We start from the raw sequence: 18891 nt of genomic DNA, 5'->3' as shown, positions 1-18891 counted from the left end.
GTTTGGTGAACTGCAACTGTACATAGAAGCTGAGCGGTTTAACTATTTAACTACACCAGAAATGACCTCTCGCTTTTGGGTATTCACATCGTTTGATCCCAGCCTGAGCGAATTCAAGGTTGCCACCTTATATCTCATATTACAAAAAATGATAATTGTATAATATATATGTTGGCGTTTCTAATCCTAGTAACTAGTTACATGTACCTAGGTCCCTGCGTATACTAACCTAACGCCGGGATTGCATGAGATTGGCTGGGTTCCGAGGCAACAGAACCTCGTTGGGCCTCAATTACGAATCACATGTGTACTTGGATATGTAATGTTAGCAGAGAGGCAATTACACTGATAGTTAACGGGCGTTAAAAGGAAATTACATGCTTCTTATTTTTGTATGGTCAGTGTCTCACCTTCAAAATATATCTCCGTGATCTTGGCATCAAGAAGTAAAATAGATACTACAACCAAAGAAATACACGTTTCTCCAATATAAATAATTTATACACATTGCATGGGTATAGAGATATATAGTTATGTCAAATGGTTACATGTCCAGACGATACCATCCCGCAGACCGACGCGGACAAAAATGAACTACTAACGCGACAAAGAAAACTAGAGCTTCGGCTTCTCGATAAACGAGGGTGTCACCAACGGATCATAAGCACGAAGACCAAGGGTATCAGACGGTACAGCCCCAGAGTGACCACCCAGCAACCCACGGGTATCAAGCAGACTGGGATTGAGATCCGCAACACTCGGAGCTCCAATCAACCGCATGTTCATCTCCATCTCATCCTTCAGCAGCTGCATAGCCCGGTCCACGCCATCAAGCCCGTAAGCAGACATGGCATACAGGAACGGCCGTCCAATACCGATGCCCGTGGCACCCAGACAAAGCGCCTTGAGGATATCAGTTGCGCGACGCACACCGCCGTCAACGAAGATTTCAATGCGCTTTTCCCAGCCGCGCTCGCGGAGCACAGGCATCACCTCGGCCAATACTTCGATGCCGGACCGTGCGGTCTCGAGCTGTCGTCCGCCGTGGTTGGATAGCACGACGCCATCGCAGCCTGACTCGACGGCGCGCAGAACGTCCTCGACACACTGCACGCCCTTCAACACGATCGGCATGCGTGTGATGGACTTGAACCAGGGGATGTCCTTCCACGAGAGAGCGGGGTCAATGAAGGAGGAGATAGCGCGGGCGGCGCCCTGGGTGCGGTCGATGTTATCGCCGCCGGACTGGACGTTCGAGCCGGGATCGGAGAACTTGGAGCGCATGTCTTTCTCGCGCCGGCCGAGCTGGGGCGCGTCAACGGTGATGAAGAGACCCTTGCAGCCGCGCTTTTCGGCGTGCTCGACAATCTTGCGGGTGATTTCGCGGTCTTTGTTCACGTATAATTGGAGCCATTGCACCTGATCGCCTTGTCTGGCGTCGAGGATTTCGTCGAAGGAGCATGAGGCTAGCGTCGGGATCATTTGTACTACGTTGTGTCGGTGGGAGGCTTTTGTGAGCACCACTTCGCCTTCGGGGTGGCCTAGTTTGCCGAGTGCGGTGGCAGTTACATAGAATGGGATTGAGCATTTTGTGCCTAGCATTGTTGTGCTCATGTCGATATGTTCGACATCCACTAGAATTCGTGGCCGGAACCAGATTTTGTGGAAGGCTGCGTGGTTCTCGCGCATTGTCTGGTTAGGGGTTAACATTGGGACATTTTTATTCCTAGGAGTACCGAGCTTACAATTTCATCATCCGCTCCGCTGGAGTAGTATGCCCATGCGGTCTTTTTCATGACTTGGCGGGCCACAGCCTCAAAGTCCATCAGGTTATAGCATGCTTCGAGGGAAGGCATGCGGGAAATGCGCTCTTGCCGGTCGGCCTCCTCTGGGTCGAAGGCCTTTTCTTCCTGCTCGACGGTTGCCATATCTACTGTTCCCAAGTGTTTCGACTGGTCTAGGAACTTGTCTAGGGTGTCGGGTGGGTGGATTGGTTCGAACTCTTCGGTCGCGTCTTTGCCTGCATACTTCAGAATGATTTTCTGACCACCGGGGTGTTCTGAGAAATGTTAGTGCGCATTCGAGAAGTGAACGGCAGCGAGGAAACACATACCCGGGAGGAATTCGGTGACGTCGTAGGCTTTGCCGTGTACAATGACCCAGCACGAGTCTTTGGAGTTGTGCTCGGCGACATCTGCACCGGTGAGCTTGCCTGCACTCATGTTGAAAAGGATAATGAGAGTATAGTCTGCAGAAGAGTAGGAGAAAGGAAGTAATTAAAGGAAAAAAGATCTAGTGGACCCTCGGGATAATTGAGTCCGGGGGAAGAAACTTGCGGGGAGCTTCTCGGCCGACTCGTCGGATGAGACTTGTCTTGTCGGATGAGAGTTGAAATGTTCCTTAAGTCCGTATACTAATTTGATGTCGCAATTCTAAGACCAAGTCCAAAATGCAAAGGATCTAAGAGATTGGGGGTCAAGATCGTCGTGGAGCCTCTTGGTCACGATCTCTATATTGTATTCAGCCAGTAGTAATGGACGTATTATACATGCCCACTATCCAATCCATGCTCAAATGTTCCCTTCAAAGACGCTGTTCGAAGGTTTCCCTTATTTTGGTATGCTATACAACATACGCTGCATTCAGAGAAGAAACAACCTTAGCTGCAGAGGGGGAAAAAAAACATAATTATGCAAGCGGGAAGGGAGTGACCACCGTTGCCTGCGAGCCATGATACCGAGGCAGGCATTCACTGTTCACTGCCTAATACCTCAGGCAGAAATGTCTTCAATACTAGGGTCCATACAATAATATGAGCCTTGTGTTATAAAGTAGAAAGGTACTCCCAAAAATCACCAAACGTCTAGAACACCATAGGTTGGGTATGGAGGCACCGGAATGGAACCTTGGAATCACTGTTGATAGTGCATTTCCTCGTTGGAATGTCGGAGACATCTTGGATAATATTTATCAGCCTGAGGCATCAATATTAACATAACTCTGTCACATGATCCACCACGCGAACCGTGTCATCAACCATCGTGTTGAAGTATGGACAGTTTCTAAGGCTTTTACCATCATCAAAGGAAGTGCAAGCTGACAATTCGATAGTACTATCACTCACATTATAAAGTAGTGTAGATCAGTGGGCGAAGGAGGATCCTACCTCGGCCTTGGCTGACAGCGCCACCGTCGATCGCCTACAAAGCTTCTTTAAAACCTGGTTTTGAGCTTGAAATTCAAAGAGACCGCAAAAGAAAGCCGGTCAAGTTGGCAACGCACCTGAGGCACACATATATGTCACGTTGTTATCGGCATTAATCTATCACCGGGCACGTTCGGTCATTCCTCCCCCGTCCCTAGCATTGCCGGCGCTTCCGAATCTCCACCCTCCCACACCTCCGCCATTTCTCCATCTTCCGCTATCGTGGTGGCCATATCCCCCCCTTCTTGCCTTGTGGGTGCCGCTGACGTTTTACGGGGAAGGGGTTCCGCTAAGTGAACTCTCCAGGAGTTGTACCACGTGAATGTGGCGTGGAATCTTTCCATCAGTCGATGGAAGTGCAGGGAGATCGAACCGGGGCGCAAAGCGGTCGCCACCAATGCTTGTATTTTAGGACTCATAAATGGGTATTATTTGGATCGGCTGTGAAAAAATATATCGCACTAATACATTGAATATCAACCATCAAGGATTCATCTACAGGTCGGCTGTGCCGACAGCCTATCGGAGGCTCTGAAATCCCGACTCAAGTCCTCCAGGAAGGGGGGTCTGTCTTTCCAATGTGCTCTGCTCAAATGAATATGCACTGTGACATTGTTTGATGCCTGGCGGTTCTATTACCAAATCAACCCCTCATCTGGCGAATCTAGATGGCCCCATGTAAGATAAAGATGGACATGCAAAATACAGACGAGACAGGAAGGCGGCTCCCAGAGATGCATTACTAGCCGAAGGGGACCCATAGATAGTCTGTTGAATATCCTGAATGGTGAACGAGGACACGCGGACTTGCTACGAAAAGAACTAATTACACCATGGTACGCTTCAACGGTCAAGAATTCTTCCAATCTGGGTCCAGTGCATTCACATCCGCAACACAAAGATTGAACGTCCAACCATGTCCTATTAAATTCTTTGATTTTCACAATGTGGTTGCCTTTCTGTTGCGGCAGTATCCACTTAGTTGCAGTTCGAGAAAACTTCGAATATGCCAGGAAGTGGTTCAACGACATCATTGCGGATACTAGCTGATACTTTTCCGCCGGAGGTACTCTTTGAGGGGATTTGATGGATTATCCCGCATGTTTTTGAGACACAACGTGGGCCATCATTTGAACGGTAGAAGAAAAAATTGGAAAAATTGAAAAAAATTGAAAAAGGGAAAAGACTTACCCTTACCTAGCTAGTATACCTAAGTTTCATACAATTCATGTGTCATCAATTTATCAAATTTACTTCAAGGCTGAAAAGAAGCAACGGGTAAGGGGAAAAAAAGCCTCGCCGAGCCCTAGGCGCCTTGGCTCTTGGCCCGCATAATTCCACATATTGTTTTCGGGATTGTACAACATTGCACAACATTATACAACCTTGCAGCCTTATATTGCCCTGGTGTATTACTTATAGCCCAAATAGGAATCTCGAAAGCGGGAAAGAAATGTCATTACATATAATAATATTAAAAGATCTTATTATGAAGGCAAGGAGGATGGTCGGGCACATTCTGTATCGAGTAAGCCACCATGCTGATCCCTGTCCGATCCTTTTAGTGTGACGCTAGTCCTTTTACGGGCACCAACATTTCGCACCATCGCCGAGTTTCTTCGGGATGGGGACGGCTTCCCGATTCCCGTTTTGCAACCAGCGCCGAGAAGAACGGGAGTGGCTTGGCGCTTGGACTCCGAGTTGCATTGAGATCGAGTACAACGTCCGTGTACACCGTTCAATGTTGGATGGCAGGGACCATCGTAGTCGCACTTACGATCTTCCCGTGTGCATGCGCAATCTCGATGAATGCACTATTTGACATCGGTACGCCTTCCTTAACGGTACAAGCCTATTATTGGTAGGGCTTGTGATTCACCCTTACCTTACCTCTACGGGGCAATCTCTCTGTTTATTATGAGCCGAACACAGTTCAACATGACCCAGAATTCATTCCTCGACTTCTTTATGTTTGGTTAGTATTTGCGGATCCAAGCACCACATCGAAGGATTACGCCCTCTCCACCAAATGGTTGAAAGGCCAATGATGATAATTATCGATCAAAACAATAAGCCGTAAGAAAATAAAAGAAAGAAAACAAAAACAAAAATAAAAAACGAAAAACGAAAAACGAAAAACGAAAATAACGAAAATAACGAAGAAAAAAAAAACCAAAATTCAATATTGTGATATCATCAGGGACGCAAACTACCGGGTGGATCCCCAAGAAAATGCTTAACCAGCCATTATTGATGCATTCGGCTAATGGGGATCCGCTTCTTCACAACTATGATTCGTTGAACCATAGTTACAACTGTAGTGGCTTTTTCGTAATTATTTACATTCTTTTTTATTTTTATTTTCTTTTTTCCAAAAGAACTCACGGGACTTGTGGAGTACCTAAGTAGACACGGGGGAAAGAAATTATATGCTCCACGGTGAATCTCCTTACCATTTTCGTCAAATTCCGTTGGAGAAGTACCTAGGTAGGCATTCAAATATCTCCCTATTCCCTCCCCCTGGGGTATTCTCTTTTCTCCGCGTGTGTCTCTCGATATCCCCCCCCATTCCAAATCATCCCACTCATACCCACGTGTTACCCTGGGATCTAGTCCTTTATCTTTCGGACTTGGATAGATTGGTTATATTAGTTTTATCTCAATTATATTCTTCATCATGGCGCCGAAATATGCTGGCATGTCCGGCAAACCCTTGGGGTTGACGGTGTCGACCATCGCCACTATGGGTTTCCTGCTTTTCGGTTACGATCGTGAGTACATGGATCTATCTATCAGACAAATCCCAACGTTACTAACAATCCATAAGAGGGTGTTATGTCCGGAATTATTGATTCCGATGCCTTCGGCAGGTTCATGCCTCTCACCCATGGCGACTCCACCATGCAGGCCTTGGTGACTGCCGTCTACGAGTTGGGCTGTCTGGCTGGTGCCATGTACGCCTTGTTCGCTGGTGACAAGCTTGGTCGTCGTCTCATGATTATACACGGTGCCTATGTCATGATCATTGGTGTTATCATTCAGATCTGTGCCATCAAGGGCCATGGAGCTACCGCCCAGTTCTTCGTCGGCCGTATTATCACTGGTATTGGAAACGGAATGAACACTTCGACTATCCCTACCTACCAGGCCGAATGTTCGCGTTCCTCCAACCGTGGTCTTCTCATCTGTATCGAGGGTGGTATCATCGCCATTGGTACAATGATCGCCTACTGGATTGACTTCGGTGCCTCCTACGGCCCCGATGACCTCGTCTGGCGTTTCCCCATTGGATTCCAGATCTTCTTCGGCCTTATTATTATCATTGGTATGTACTACTTGCCTGACTCGCCTCGCTACCTTATCTCCAAGGGTAAGGTGCACGAGGGTGAGTATGTGCTCGCTGCTCTCGGTGGCTACGAAATCGAGTCCCACGAGACCCAGCTCCAGAAGCAGCTTGTCATCGAGTCCATTGAGGCTGCTGGTGTTGCTGCCGGTGCTGGTTACTCTGATCTTCTCACTGGTGGTAAGACTCAGCACCTGCGCCGCATGCTTATCGGTTCTTCATCCCAAATCGCCCAGCAGCTGTCTGGTTGCAATGCTGTGATTTACTACCTGCCTGTCCTCTTGAAGAAGTCTCTCGGTCAGAATGAGTTCATGTCCATGCTTATCGGTGGTATCAACATGATTGTATACGCTATATTCGCTACCTTCTCCTGGTTCTTCATTGAGAAGATTGGTCGCCGCAAGCTCTTCATTGGTGGTATGACAGGTCAAATGGTTTCTATGATCATCGTCTTCGGTTGTTTGATCCCCGACCAGACCGGTCCTTCCAAGGGTGCTGTATTTGGTCTATTCCTGTACATGTCCTTCTTCGGTGCCTCCATCCTGCCCCTCCCCTGGTTGTACCCCGCCGAGATCTCGCCTCTCCGTACTCGTGCCAAGGCCAATGCCGTCTCCACTTGCTCCAACTGGCTGTTCAACTTCACCGTCGTGATGATCACCCCGGTTATGATTGACAGTATCTCCTGGGGTACCTACCTCTTCTTCGCCGTGATGAACTTCATCTTCATTCCCCCATGATCCTCTTCTACCCCGAGACCGCTGGCCGCAGTCTGGAGGAGATTGATCTCATCTTCGCCAAGGGCTTCTGCGAGAACATGAGCTATGTCAAGGCTGCCAAAGAGCTGCCCAAGCTCACTGATGAGGAGATTGAGGCCAAGGCTGCTGAGTATGGCTTCCAGTCTAGCCAACGCCAGGGCGATATGGAGAATGCCGGTGAGAAGGGTTCCCCTCGCAGCGGCTCCAGCGAGGGTGAGGAACTCCACGAGGAGACCGAGAACTCCAAGAACGTCTCATGAGAGATAGGCTTTCTATGAGCTTCGCTAAGCGTTTGTGTTTCAAGTTGCCGGCGTGACAGCGCTGTGCGCTGCCATTTCTTAACGTTATGGCTGTGCTGTTGCCTATCTATAGACGGGTAAACGCCAGATTCGCATTTTATGTTTTCCTTCCATTTGCTTATTTCTTTTGACATCATATACCCAATGTTTCTGGCCTGAAGGATGGCTCCCTGGCTCTGATGCCGGATGATCCTGTCTGCACTCAAAGTGCAGTGCTATTTCTTTTTTATATATAATGACGTCCGAAAATGGTTCGGCCGGGCATGGGAATTCTTGGCTTTATGTACATGCGCTTAGCATGATACTAGTCTAGAGAATCAACACATCATATTTACTTTTTTCCATGTAAAACGAGCACCTGTAAATTGCTATATGCGGTTAGTTTTGCTGTTTCCAGCAATCCTCGGACTCTTCTTCGGTGTCTCTTTAATTTCCAGAGAAGGGCATTCCTCACTGTTGATATCTCTCATTTGTCACATGATACGTACCTTCCACAGTACTAGTAAGTCTAGTAGTACTCGACCTCCGCAAAGCCCACAAATGGGCCTGAACCCCGGACCCATTGATGGGGGGCCCATTTTGTATATAACCACAGTCTTGACATACATAAAATAGCTGATTAATACTCGTTTCCTATGTATATTTCAGCCTATATACTCTATATGGGTCCTGGAGGCTTAAGGCCGTAAATGTAGATAAACGCAGCAAATTATTCTCTCCCGTATATCATTTATTTCCCCCTTTTTGACGTATCTTTTTCTTCATCTGCACGTACCATTACTTACAACCCTATCTACTAAACCTGCTGTTGATATCTCTCATGCGTCACATGATCTGTACTTCCCATACTAGTAATTTAGTTCTCCCCTTTCCTCCATCTTCATCATTAACATCATCACATCCCACAATACATTACATTGTGGCTTCATTTATTTGCTTGTAGATTCTAACAGGTCACGAGCCCGGGGAATTCGTTATTGATCTGATCTCATGATCTGTCAATATCCTCGGTTCTGTACAAAAAGTGACAACGTACAGGGGTTGTGTCTCTCCTGGCACGATCCATCCAAAAAGGTTGATCTTCACATCCTGTCAAGTATCGGGGATTGCCTTTTTAGGATCTGTGAATAGCTTCAGCTTCAACCTTAGATCGAAAGCTACGTTGCTACGATCTGTCAAGGTGACAGGTAGAATTTTAGCAGTATCTCCTACGTAGGGGACTGTGCAGAGATTTTACTAGGCGACACCACCTTGGGATTAATACCATTATTAGATGGTATCTGGGGTTTGTTTGTTTGCTATCTAGATAACAACCTCACGCATAGTTTTCTCTCTCTTTGCACCTCTCTGGATTCTTCATATCCATCCACCACCACCACAGTTTCATCAATACTGTTGGTTTTTCCATCTCTTTCCATCGATTTCATCGAAGCCACTGTTCTCAGTGTACTTGGTTACCTGGGAATAGCCTCAATTTTGCCAGTTTAGGCCGTGCCTACCGGTAGCGATTTTCAACATCCCATTTCGGGGGACCACGGTCCCATCTAGTCATCGCTGACTACTCCCTAGGATCTACGCCATCCCATCTTCGTTTTGCAGTCCCGACATTGAGTGTACTCCGGCCCTACAATATGGCGGAATCACCGGTTTTCATGGATTTCAAAATCACCGATCTCGTTCCACCTTTGAAGGGGGAATCCAACTGGACACAATGGAAGAATTTGCTCAGGATCGCCCTGGATGGAAAAAACCTCACATATTGGGGTCTTCTCACTGGCATTGAGAAGCGTCCAAAGGATCTCTCTAAACCGGAATCGGATACAAACGGTGATGTGTTCGAAGAAGATGTTGACCCTGCTTCTGTGCTAGTTCCGGGAAATGCTCCTTCTGGGTTTCATCGACCCGCTGTCCCTAACCCGACAAGGGCTCGACTCACTGCTCGTGCCAAGAAGCAGGCTGAATGGGATCAACGTAATGCAATTGTTCTAATGTACATGGCTTCCACGGTTGACATCACTATGTTAGTTTACTTCCGTGGAGGTAAAACAGCTGCGCAGATTTATGAAGATCTTCGAGAGCTCTGTGAAGCAAAGAGCCTCTATGCTGTGAGTAACAAAGCCATCAAATGGGCTACTTGGAAGTACAAAACTGGCGTCAAACCGGAAGACTTTGTCACCAAGTGGCTTCATCTCTTTGTGGAGATGCAGGACGCATACCCTGTCTCTGAACGTGTGTCTTCTCTTCATGCTATCCACGTGTTCTTACATGCTGTTGCTAGCAACCCTGCCTGTCAACACTGGTTGAACACCGTCTCAATCCATGAGAATTGGTCGTACGATCGCAATCTCCGGAACATTTATGGAGACTTTATTGCTTCTGAAGGACGTCGGATTGGCAATGATCGTACTTATCAACTGCAACAAGCATCGTCAAATGTTGCTTCGACACGAAAGAAGGGCTTTAACAAAGGAAAAGGCAAAGACAAATCGGCTTCTAAGGACTCTGACAGTTCTTCGTACCACTGCCCATTCCACGATCGGATGACTAGTCACAAGCCACGCGAGTGCTTCTTGAATCCAAAGAACAAGAAGAAGAACAAGAAGGGAAAGCCTGAATCGGCCAACAATGCATCGGCAAATTCCTATAGATTCTAACACCTTCCTCACACTCTTATTGAGGTAAACTTCCGTTGCCGAGTCTGACCTCGAAGATCTCTCCATTACAGTAGTCTCTAGGAATCAACATCTGTTTCCCTTTCTTAATCATCTTACACACCGGTATTTTGAGGCTTAAATAGTAAGTAGCATATCCAAACTTACGGGAAAATCTGCATTAATTATACAGCTGGGAAAGATTGGCATATTTGTTGCTTATTAGGTCTAAATGGGCCCCCATTGAAAGCCCAGTGGGCTATCATCCCGGGCCCATAGCCCACCGGTGGGCCCGAAGACAGGGCCCCAAACCCAGCCTATTTGCGGGTTGGGTTGGGCTGGGCTGTGGGCTTGCAGAGTACCAGACTAGTACTCTCCTTTCCTCTAACCACCACAATAAATCACATTGTGCTCTATGATCTCATTTACTTTGTAGACTCTAACACATTCAATTGCAGTTTATTCTATATATACAAATGTGAAGTCAGGCTGCTTGTGCTCCCCGGAAACCTTGATCACGCCGAACGTACTCGGAACAAGTGAGATATATGACCAGTGAGCGAACCAACTGTATTGCAAAGCTTCGGGAGGTGGAAATGACTGAGGGCATGGCGCATCTCTGGTGTCCCAATTTGCAGCTGCTCAAGTATTTCCATCACAGCTGCGTAGAGAATGTTGATATTTCCATCTTCGACTTTCACTGAGATGCCAATAGCACCCTTTGCTCCAAGTTTCTGGGTCTGCTTTGATTCCCGAATTGACAATCCGTAACAGCCGTCTGCACCGAGCTTGCCAATCAAAATCCCCTGAAACGTCTTCGCAAGCTCTGTGCAGAATCGACCCTCACCACCTACATATTCAGGATACCGTGACATAGCTTGAAAAATTCGATTCAGATAACTGGCTCGTGTCTGATCGCAACCATTTTGGGTGGTGGTATTGTTTTCCACAACATCTGGCGATGCAGCAAGGAGAGCATAGAGTTTAGCTAACATGAACAGGGGACAAGCTGGGGCCGGCAGATTGCAGCCATCAAGCGCCCAGAGAAAGGTATCTTTATCTGGGCCACAAAGCTCCGTGAAGATACGTCGAACTTGCAGTTGCATAGGGTGAGTGGCCATGTGATAGTCCTTCACACCAGAACCCAGTGCCTTAGCGCCGGCCAACATGCCAGCATGTTTGCCTGAGCAATTATTACATATAGCAGTGGGAACAAAGTCATCTTTTATCCATGCTCGATTGACAACATCTGACAAAGCCGTATGGCCACCACAGCGAAGATCTGTTTCTTCGGCACCCACTTTGCGAAGCATGGAATGAGCGCGAGCGATGTGTCTATCCTCGCTATTGTGCGATGCACACATCAATGCCAAGTCGGCATCATCGAAACCAAATTGGTCACATGCACCGGTTTCGAGGATGGCCAATGCCTGGATTGGCTTCGCCGCAGATCGAGCTAGGGTCATTCTTCCCGGGTCCCCTACGGCAAAAAGAAAATTCCCAGCTGCATCGACAACCGATGCATGAATAACATGTCGATTTTCAACCACCCCGCCTCTGTCGGATATAACAAAATCGCTTCTTTCGAGCTTGGGTTGCATGATAGCGTCGTATGTTCCCTGGAAGTGCAAACATTTAGTGACAAGGCTCTGTTCTCTCCTGGTGCATAAAAACCTACTCAGGCTGAACGACAAATCTCAGAGTGTTTTGAAAACTCGAAATCAATATCAGCAAGATATTTTGATATCCACAGCTCCAAGTGATCTTAGACAAATGTCTGCAGACAAGGAAAATATTGCCAGAAAGAGTTAAAAGGCTAAACCATTTCGAGACATCAGATGCGATTTGGACCCACCTTATCGACCAATCGGAATGATGCTGAACATTTCGAAACATTCCGAGGTCCATGATGACTCAAGACTACTCAATTTTTAGTGGCGACTCCCGAGTTTCTCTATATCGCTTCGGGATGCAAACTTCTAGAAGCGAGCCACTCGGTATATTCATTGCGCTACGATATTGCTCGGCAAAATTATGTCGAAATGAGAACAACTCTGGCTTGCAATTGGTGCCGGAAGGCGAAAATCAAATGTCGGCATGATGGGAAGCCTCCTTGCCAGGCTTGCACTTCGAATCCGGACCGAGACTGTATCTTGAGCAAGCTGAGCGGAAATCCCAAGCGACGTGGAGTCTCCCGGTCAAAGTTTCGAGCTACACACCATGGAATTGAAGCTTCTCGTCCATCTGGCCAGGGATCTGTCCTAGGAGCCACCGACGCTATTCGACCTCCCGAGACTCTGCCCCAGGACCTTCCAAGGTCGCATCACGTGCATCTGGGCAATGATCAAGTCAATCAACCTCAGTTACCTCTAAGGCATCCTTGGGTATCGGCTTCAAGACAGCTTCAATCCGGCCTCGAGAATCCCCTATCGAGAATCGATCAAGATCTTGTCGTGGCGGCGACTGAAATATTTCAGCAGCAGTTTACAATGTTCAACTTTCTGCACGGTCCTTCATTACTTAATTCGATCCGCGGAAAGGATTCGTTGGATATTAGGTTTTGCGGCATACTCGCCTTATGTGCACGATTTATTCCAAAACTATCAGAGCAATATGGCGGTTCGCTTGCCGCATGCGAATACTTTGCGAGTCATTTGCGACGTAGTATTACTTGCCACATGGTTGCTAATGCCGATCTTGGCATAGTACAGGCACTGCTATTGCTGAGCTTCCACGATTGGGGGTCCGGTAAAGGCACTCAAGCATGGACATACAATGGTACGATTGAATGGCCCACACGATTTTACGAACCCCAAAGTATTTGTCCATGTATACTGACGTTTGAGGAAAGGCATGGCTATTAGGTCCTGCTACCCAATACTTATGCAATTGACAGAACCGGGGGCACAAACACATCCCCATTCCAATCAATTGCAAGTCGAAGAGGCTCGAAGGACACTATGGGCTTGTTTCCTGATTGAAGGTATTTTGGGGAGTGGAAAGCTTCGCTCATTTAGCTTTCATTCAACCACACACAATGTGTCTCTTCCCACTACCGATGAAGACTTCGCGTTTGGTACATGTCAAGTTGACAGTCCGACTTTTCTGCAAACAATTGATCTCCAAATTTCTGACGTTTCTACAACCAACAACTATTCAAAATACGGTTCAGAGCCCTGCTTTTCCTTAATAATCCAGGGGTTCAATGTATGGTCTGCCGTGTTACGATTGGTGTCTTCCGGGGGAGACGAACTGCGTCATTGGCTTCAAGAGACTGCCAATGGCGAACGGGTTCACCATGGAACCGCGGCTTGGTCGCAATCGAAGAATGGCGAGCTGCACAATCTGTGCGCATGCACTTCTCTTCTACAAACTTCAACCTGCAGTCTTACATACTGCGTAATCAGGGCGCGCAGTTTGCCTTCATCAATTTGATATATTTTGTGACCTTGATATTTTTACATCGCGAGTTCATTCCTTTCATTCCTTTCAAAATCTGCGCTCCGTCCGGCCCACCCGAGCCACCGCTAATCACAGAGACCGCCCCATCTCAGTGGTGGGAATCAAGTGCTCGAAAGTTGTTCAAGAGCGCCAGTGACACGATTCGGATGATGAAACAGCTGGTAGAATACGGAATAGAGCTTCAGGCTCCTTTCACATGTTTTTGTGTTTTCAATGCCACGACTGTGCTTGCTTACGCCAAAACGTGGCCACACATGGCCCTTGGAGAGCCCGACATGGCTGACTTCTACGATTGGGGTGCTAGATGGCTTTTCAAGGCAAGTGGTGTATGGGAAATAGCGCGAGCATGGCATGCTACTTTGATGGAAATAGAGGCGTTTTACAATCGTCATCGGACGAGTGCCGAAAATATCATGGATCACGACCATCTTCAATTCTTGCAGCTGCAAGACAGAGTGGAGCGCCTGGCGGAACCCGAAGCCTCTATTTCTAATCAAGTTCCTGTTGAGGGCAATGCGCAGGGCAGTTCTACCCAGCAAGGCCGTTTTACGGAGCCATTTACGCAGGATGGACCCAGCATGCTTTCACAAGAGCACTCGGGGCATCTTGAAGGTTCGAATTTGCCGTGGGTCCTCCCAACAAATCGGCTCGATCATTCTTGGCCGGTAATTGATGATAGTGTACTGGATTATGACTTCATGACAAATGCTCTAACCGACCCTTCTGGCGACTTTTTGATGCGCATGTGCTAGCATCTGGTTTTCAGGATTTGGAAGTCCCCGCAATGCTGTTATTGAAATATACCACAAGCCAATCCTTTTCCGAGCAGTTGTTCTAACCCGAGAGCCTAAATAGCGGGATTGATTCATGAGACCCGAACATTCCGAGCCGAAAGCGTACATTGTGGGGGTTCGGCATCCCGAGAAACGCGAGTGTCCCGGCACAAAGTCGAGGCATATTTAGCAGTTGTATTACGTATCTATGTCGAACCTGCCTATTACTAAAGGTGACGGTGGATTGGCCTGATTTGCCATTATATATAGTCAAGCTTATTTCCTGTTCTTCAACTTCCGCGATGGAAGTATCCCTGTTACCATATTAATCGATCTCAAAAAGTCAACATCCGATTAACCGGGATATGGCCACCTCCTCCAAAATCTATCTGACCCCCGAGAATGGGGGTGTCTTCAGTACCTCCGGCCTGAGCTGGGCATCGGCTCGCAAAGTCAGTGAGGTTCTCCAACACGACATGGAAAATCACCATATTTATCTTAACAATATCGAATTCCATGGTATTGTTCATATTCAATAACTCTCAAGTTTACCACTAACTATTGAAACAGATCATATTGTGCATTTTATGCTCACTATCTGGGCTCTTGGGGCCTCACCTGAAACCATTCAGCTGCAATATGAGCGCGAAGATAAACGTCAGCGGCCCGCGTTCCCTCCGAATAAGACACTGATCGAAGCTCTTCATGACAAAAAGGCATTCATAAAGCAAATGTATCGAGAAGAAAATTATTCGAGCTTCCTTGCCTTCTTCCAGCAGGAAATTGACAAGAAGGGCATCCCAATGGTTCTGAATGAGTACCTTTTCAGCGGTGACGAGCTAGCCGAATCTCTCCTCTCTCGGATGTTTGCAGGACTTGTTCACCCTATCATTCATCTTGGGTTTGGGCTTGAGTTCCAGCAGCCTGCCATTGTTGCTCAGGCTCTGGCACAGGCTTCAGTTCACAAGGATTACCTTGCAGACTGTTTCTTCAACCCAACCGCAAATGCCTCTATCACAAATTTCAAGAAGTACAAGCCATTGATGGAAATCATGGAGGAGATGCGTGCAGAGGAAAAAGTCAGAAACGCTTCCGCCCACGGAGACACGGATGTATTTGAGGACGGCATGCTAAAGCGGGCTGGTACGGATGTGATCAGATATTGCAGTCAGTGGGTAGTATCCGAAGATCAAATTCATGAGAAATTTGTGGAAATGATCAACACTGCCAGTAAGTAACTCCTCTTCATTATCAAGTTCCATTCCACGATATACTAAAGAAAACACAGTTTACTGGACTGCGACGGCACAGAATCCGAGAAAGGAACTGAAACTCGATTTCTTTTACATCCATGCGGTGAATCTCTCTATCTTTTTCAAGGTCTTCATGGACCTACCATACCTGAGTGCGTCAAATAAAGCGCGTCTTCTGGAGATGAAAGGCCGTATGGACCTACTGATCTGGGCGTCTCGACACATGCCAGAGCCACAACCCGACGATATTTTGGATTATCCTATACATTTAGGCTGGCCAGAAGTGTTTGCTAAATGTTACCTTCATCCCTCTGATGACGGTCATTTGGCTAAATTTGTTCGCACTGTTGCATTTGCCGAGGAGATTTGTCGCCCTTATGAGGCGGGGAATAAAAAACATCTCCCTGTCTCTGGTGATATGTGGCTAAAGATTGGAAATTTAGGTAAGTTGTATCTTCCATCTTTGCTCAAATCTGCTGCGTTCTAACGAAATATCCCAGCTGTGGACAGGGCGGGTACAATATTCCGTGATATTTGGGTGCGTGGAACTGGGTTTCCTGAACCTTGGGCAAAGTTCGGGCCTAGAAAATAGTGGTGTTTTTCATGTGATAGGCATCATTTTTATAGGTCCTTGTATTATAGTAAACATAAAGAGTGACTCATGCGAGTGCTGCCTTGCATGAGGCTGATAGATCCTAGAGCAAGGGGACCATTCATAATCCTCGCAATCAAAAACTATAATCACGAGCATAATCACGAGTATAATCACGAGTATGTTCACCCTCATAGCAAACCAATCAACAGACCATAAGACCATATAAATTATTTAATTAGTAGGCTGAGCAGTTTAGAACTTGATGTTGTCCTTTGTCCGACTATATATATAATAATACCCCTTAAATCCCAGGTCATCAACATATAAGAGAAACCAACTACGTAGTCAGGTTTATAGAAGTTGAACCCTTTCCTCCCTTTCTTTTGTTTCTCATTTTACTATCCAAGACACGTGCAGGAAATCTCGTGAACAAGAAAGAAGCCATCGGCTGATACCGCCCGGAACATCTCCAGCTTTTCTTTTCTTTCATTTCCCTTTCAAATGTGCCTTTAATCTGATTGCTTTGTTTTGCATCAGTCGTCAAAGGGTTTGGCTTCTGTTAATATATCATGCGAATACCCAAACTTGACCCCCGCTTCCTCAACCTCGGGGAAACATGAGTTCAAGCCTTGAAGCTAAGATCGTGGTGCTCGGAGCACAGGGTATGTCTATGGAGTGCCCAGTTTCCAATCTATATCCTCATGATTGAAAATTCAACCAAACACTATACTAACCTTGATCGCAACCAGGGGTGGGAAAGACTGCGCTCGTGGAGAGATACTGTAAAAACACCTTCAACCCCGCAGCGGCTTCTACCATCGGCGCGTCATTCGTGACAAAGCGCGTCCTCGATTCCACCTCCGATACAATAGTCAGATTGCAGATATGGGACACAGCTGGACAGGAGAGGTTTCGCAGCATGTCGAGACTTTATTACAGAGGAGCCCAAGCAGTGCTCCTGTGCTATGATGTCAGTGCATCCACTTCCACACAATTTCCCCTCATTCTTCTTGCCTGCGTTTGTCTGCGTTTGTATCTTATGATCCCATATAAGCGCAATATACAGCATAATAAAACTTGCATGACCACTAATACTAACTGCCTACACAGATCACCGACCAAAACAGTTTTCAAGAAATGGCCGGTTGGCTACGCGAACTTCGCAAAAACATCACCCCGAGCGACGACGGCACAGACTCCCTCATCATCCATGTCGTAGGTACAAAGTCCGACATTGTCGCCGAAGACCCCTCCCGCCGCCGTGTTCCCTTCGAACACACAATCGACTACGTCGCCGAACAACTCTACCCAACCCAAGCCTCAACCCCACCACCAACAACTGCAACAGCCGGCATGGGCGCGCTAGGCTTTGGAACATCTGTCTTTGGAGGCAGTGGCGGCAGCACATCGAACGCTAGCGCCAGTGCCGCTGCCCTACAGAGTCCGGACTCGAAGCGCAGTTCGGCATTCTGGGGGCAGGAGATTGGGTGGGATTGCTGCCATGAGATCAGCGCGCGGGATGGCGAGGGAATCGATGAGGTTTTCCGCGTTATCACGCGTAAGCTGGTTGAACAGCGGAATCGACGCGATACCGAGTTGGCTATGTCGATTGCTGGTACGCCCATGGCGAATGGAGTTGTCGGACCTTTTAATCCTGGGGTTGTGGAAGGCACGGGGAGTTTCCGGCTCGGTCATGGTGATAAGAGGAGGAGTTGGATGGGTTTGGGAGCACCTGGTGTCAATATCGATGATGCCGAGGAGGAACGGGTTATGCGTGCGTCACGTAACAAGGGGCGATGTTGTTGATCATTGACTAGGATGGGGGCTTGGGCCCTTTTTTATCTTTTTTTACTTCGATTTGCATTTGGACTAGCGCTGCTGTCATTTGTTTGACTATTTTGGTTATGTATGGATGTACGGGTTAGAATAGGGTAGTTAGGGCTTTGGTTAGTTGGGGGATCTTGGTTGCCTTGATTTTAAGCCAGCTATGCATGAATGAAGGTACTTGTTTGTTCAGTAAGGAAGGATATTATACGCCACATGCAATCAGCATCGTATGTCAGTTGAAACGATCGTCTTTAGGCATCGGTTGTGGAGACAGTGGATCCGATGATCGTAGATGTCCCACTGATTTACATGTTTTAACTAGTTTATGCTTCTATACGTTGTAAACATGTAGATCTGTTAACCATGGAGGTTTGTACTATATCACCATATTACCAGGCAACAAAACCATGTAGCTCACCAGGTGATAAGATCGGGCTTGCTCACTTCTCACCTCTTAGGTCAAACCCCCTCATTTCGCTTATACCGGAGAATTTCCTGTTGCCATTGGGCAAAGAGGCCTGGGTGGACTGTGCTTTTGCTATCAGAAGGACCTGTCAATTCCAATCGAGTCCATGCCTCAGCCCTCTAGGCCAAGGACGCTTTTATTTCTTTTTCTTTTTGCCAACTACGTCCCTTTGCTGGGCATTTCTTCTTTCCTTTCTTACCCCTAAGCTTTTCGTTTTGTATCAAATAATCTCAGGCTGTCTATCTTATTATATAATACTGTA

General features: G+C 47.2%; 7 protein-coding genes across 7 annotated transcripts; 5 read left to right on the top strand and 2 right to left on the bottom strand.

The window, feature by feature from the left end:
* Positions 1–615: 615 nt before the first annotated feature.
* On the bottom strand, positions 616–2222 carry N7516_003978 (L-lactate dehydrogenase (cytochrome); the record flags this gene model as incomplete). The annotated part of the gene is made up of 3 exons (XM_057216698.1): positions 616–1692; positions 1746–2059; positions 2114–2222. 3 exons carry the CDS (start codon positions 2220–2222, stop codon positions 616–618), a joined length of 1500 nt encoding a protein of 499 aa, XP_057078581.1.
* Positions 2223–5882: 3660 nt separating this feature from the next.
* Positions 5883–7563, top strand: N7516_003977 (putative MFS monosaccharide transporter; the record flags this gene model as incomplete). Its single annotated transcript, XM_057216697.1, has 3 exons — positions 5883–5976; positions 6033–7255; positions 7303–7563. The coding sequence occupies 3 exons, from the start codon at positions 5883–5885 to the stop codon at positions 7561–7563; spliced, it is 1578 nt and encodes a 525-aa protein (XP_057078580.1).
* A 1670-nt stretch (positions 7564–9233) lies between these two features.
* On the top strand, positions 9234–10256 carry N7516_003976 (uncharacterized protein; the record flags this gene model as incomplete). Its single annotated transcript, XM_057216696.1, has 1 exon — positions 9234–10256. The coding sequence occupies one exon, from the start codon at positions 9234–9236 to the stop codon at positions 10254–10256; it is 1023 nt and encodes a 340-aa protein (XP_057078579.1).
* A 512-nt stretch (positions 10257–10768) lies between these two features.
* On the bottom strand, positions 10769–11854 carry N7516_003975 (asparaginase; the record flags this gene model as incomplete). The annotated part of the gene is made up of 1 exon (XM_057216695.1): positions 10769–11854. The coding sequence occupies one exon, from the start codon at positions 11852–11854 to the stop codon at positions 10769–10771; it is 1086 nt and encodes a 361-aa protein (XP_057078578.1).
* A 1608-nt stretch (positions 11855–13462) lies between these two features.
* N7516_003974 (fungal specific transcription factor domain-containing protein) lies at positions 13463–14467 on the top strand (the record flags this gene model as incomplete). The annotated part of the gene is made up of 1 exon (XM_057216694.1): positions 13463–14467. The coding sequence occupies one exon, from the start codon at positions 13463–13465 to the stop codon at positions 14465–14467; it is 1005 nt and encodes a 334-aa protein (XP_057078577.1).
* Positions 14468–14853: 386 nt separating this feature from the next.
* N7516_003973 (questin oxidase family protein) lies at positions 14854–16333 on the top strand (the record flags this gene model as incomplete). Its single annotated transcript, XM_057216693.1, has 4 exons — positions 14854–15007; positions 15059–15718; positions 15777–16184; positions 16242–16333. 4 exons carry the CDS (start codon positions 14854–14856, stop codon positions 16331–16333), a joined length of 1314 nt encoding a protein of 437 aa, XP_057078576.1.
* Positions 16334–16870: 537 nt separating this feature from the next.
* Positions 16871–18142, top strand: N7516_003972 (Rab family GTPase; the record flags this gene model as incomplete). The annotated part of the gene is made up of 3 exons (XM_057216692.1): positions 16871–16998; positions 17086–17306; positions 17447–18142. Exons 1-3 carry the CDS (start codon positions 16953–16955, stop codon positions 18140–18142), a joined length of 963 nt encoding a protein of 320 aa, XP_057078575.1. The 5' UTR covers positions 16871–16952.
* Between the last annotated feature and the right edge of the window lie 749 nt (positions 18143–18891).

Source organism: Penicillium verrucosum, assembly GCF_028828655.1.
Source record: "Penicillium verrucosum strain IBT 35672 chromosome Unknown utg000001l_segment0_segment0, whole genome shotgun sequence".
NCBI lineage: Eukaryota > Fungi > Ascomycota > Eurotiomycetes > Eurotiales > Aspergillaceae > Penicillium > Penicillium verrucosum.
The sequence above is the reverse complement of the archived record's forward strand: the minus strand, read 5'-3'. Positions and strand labels throughout refer to the sequence as shown.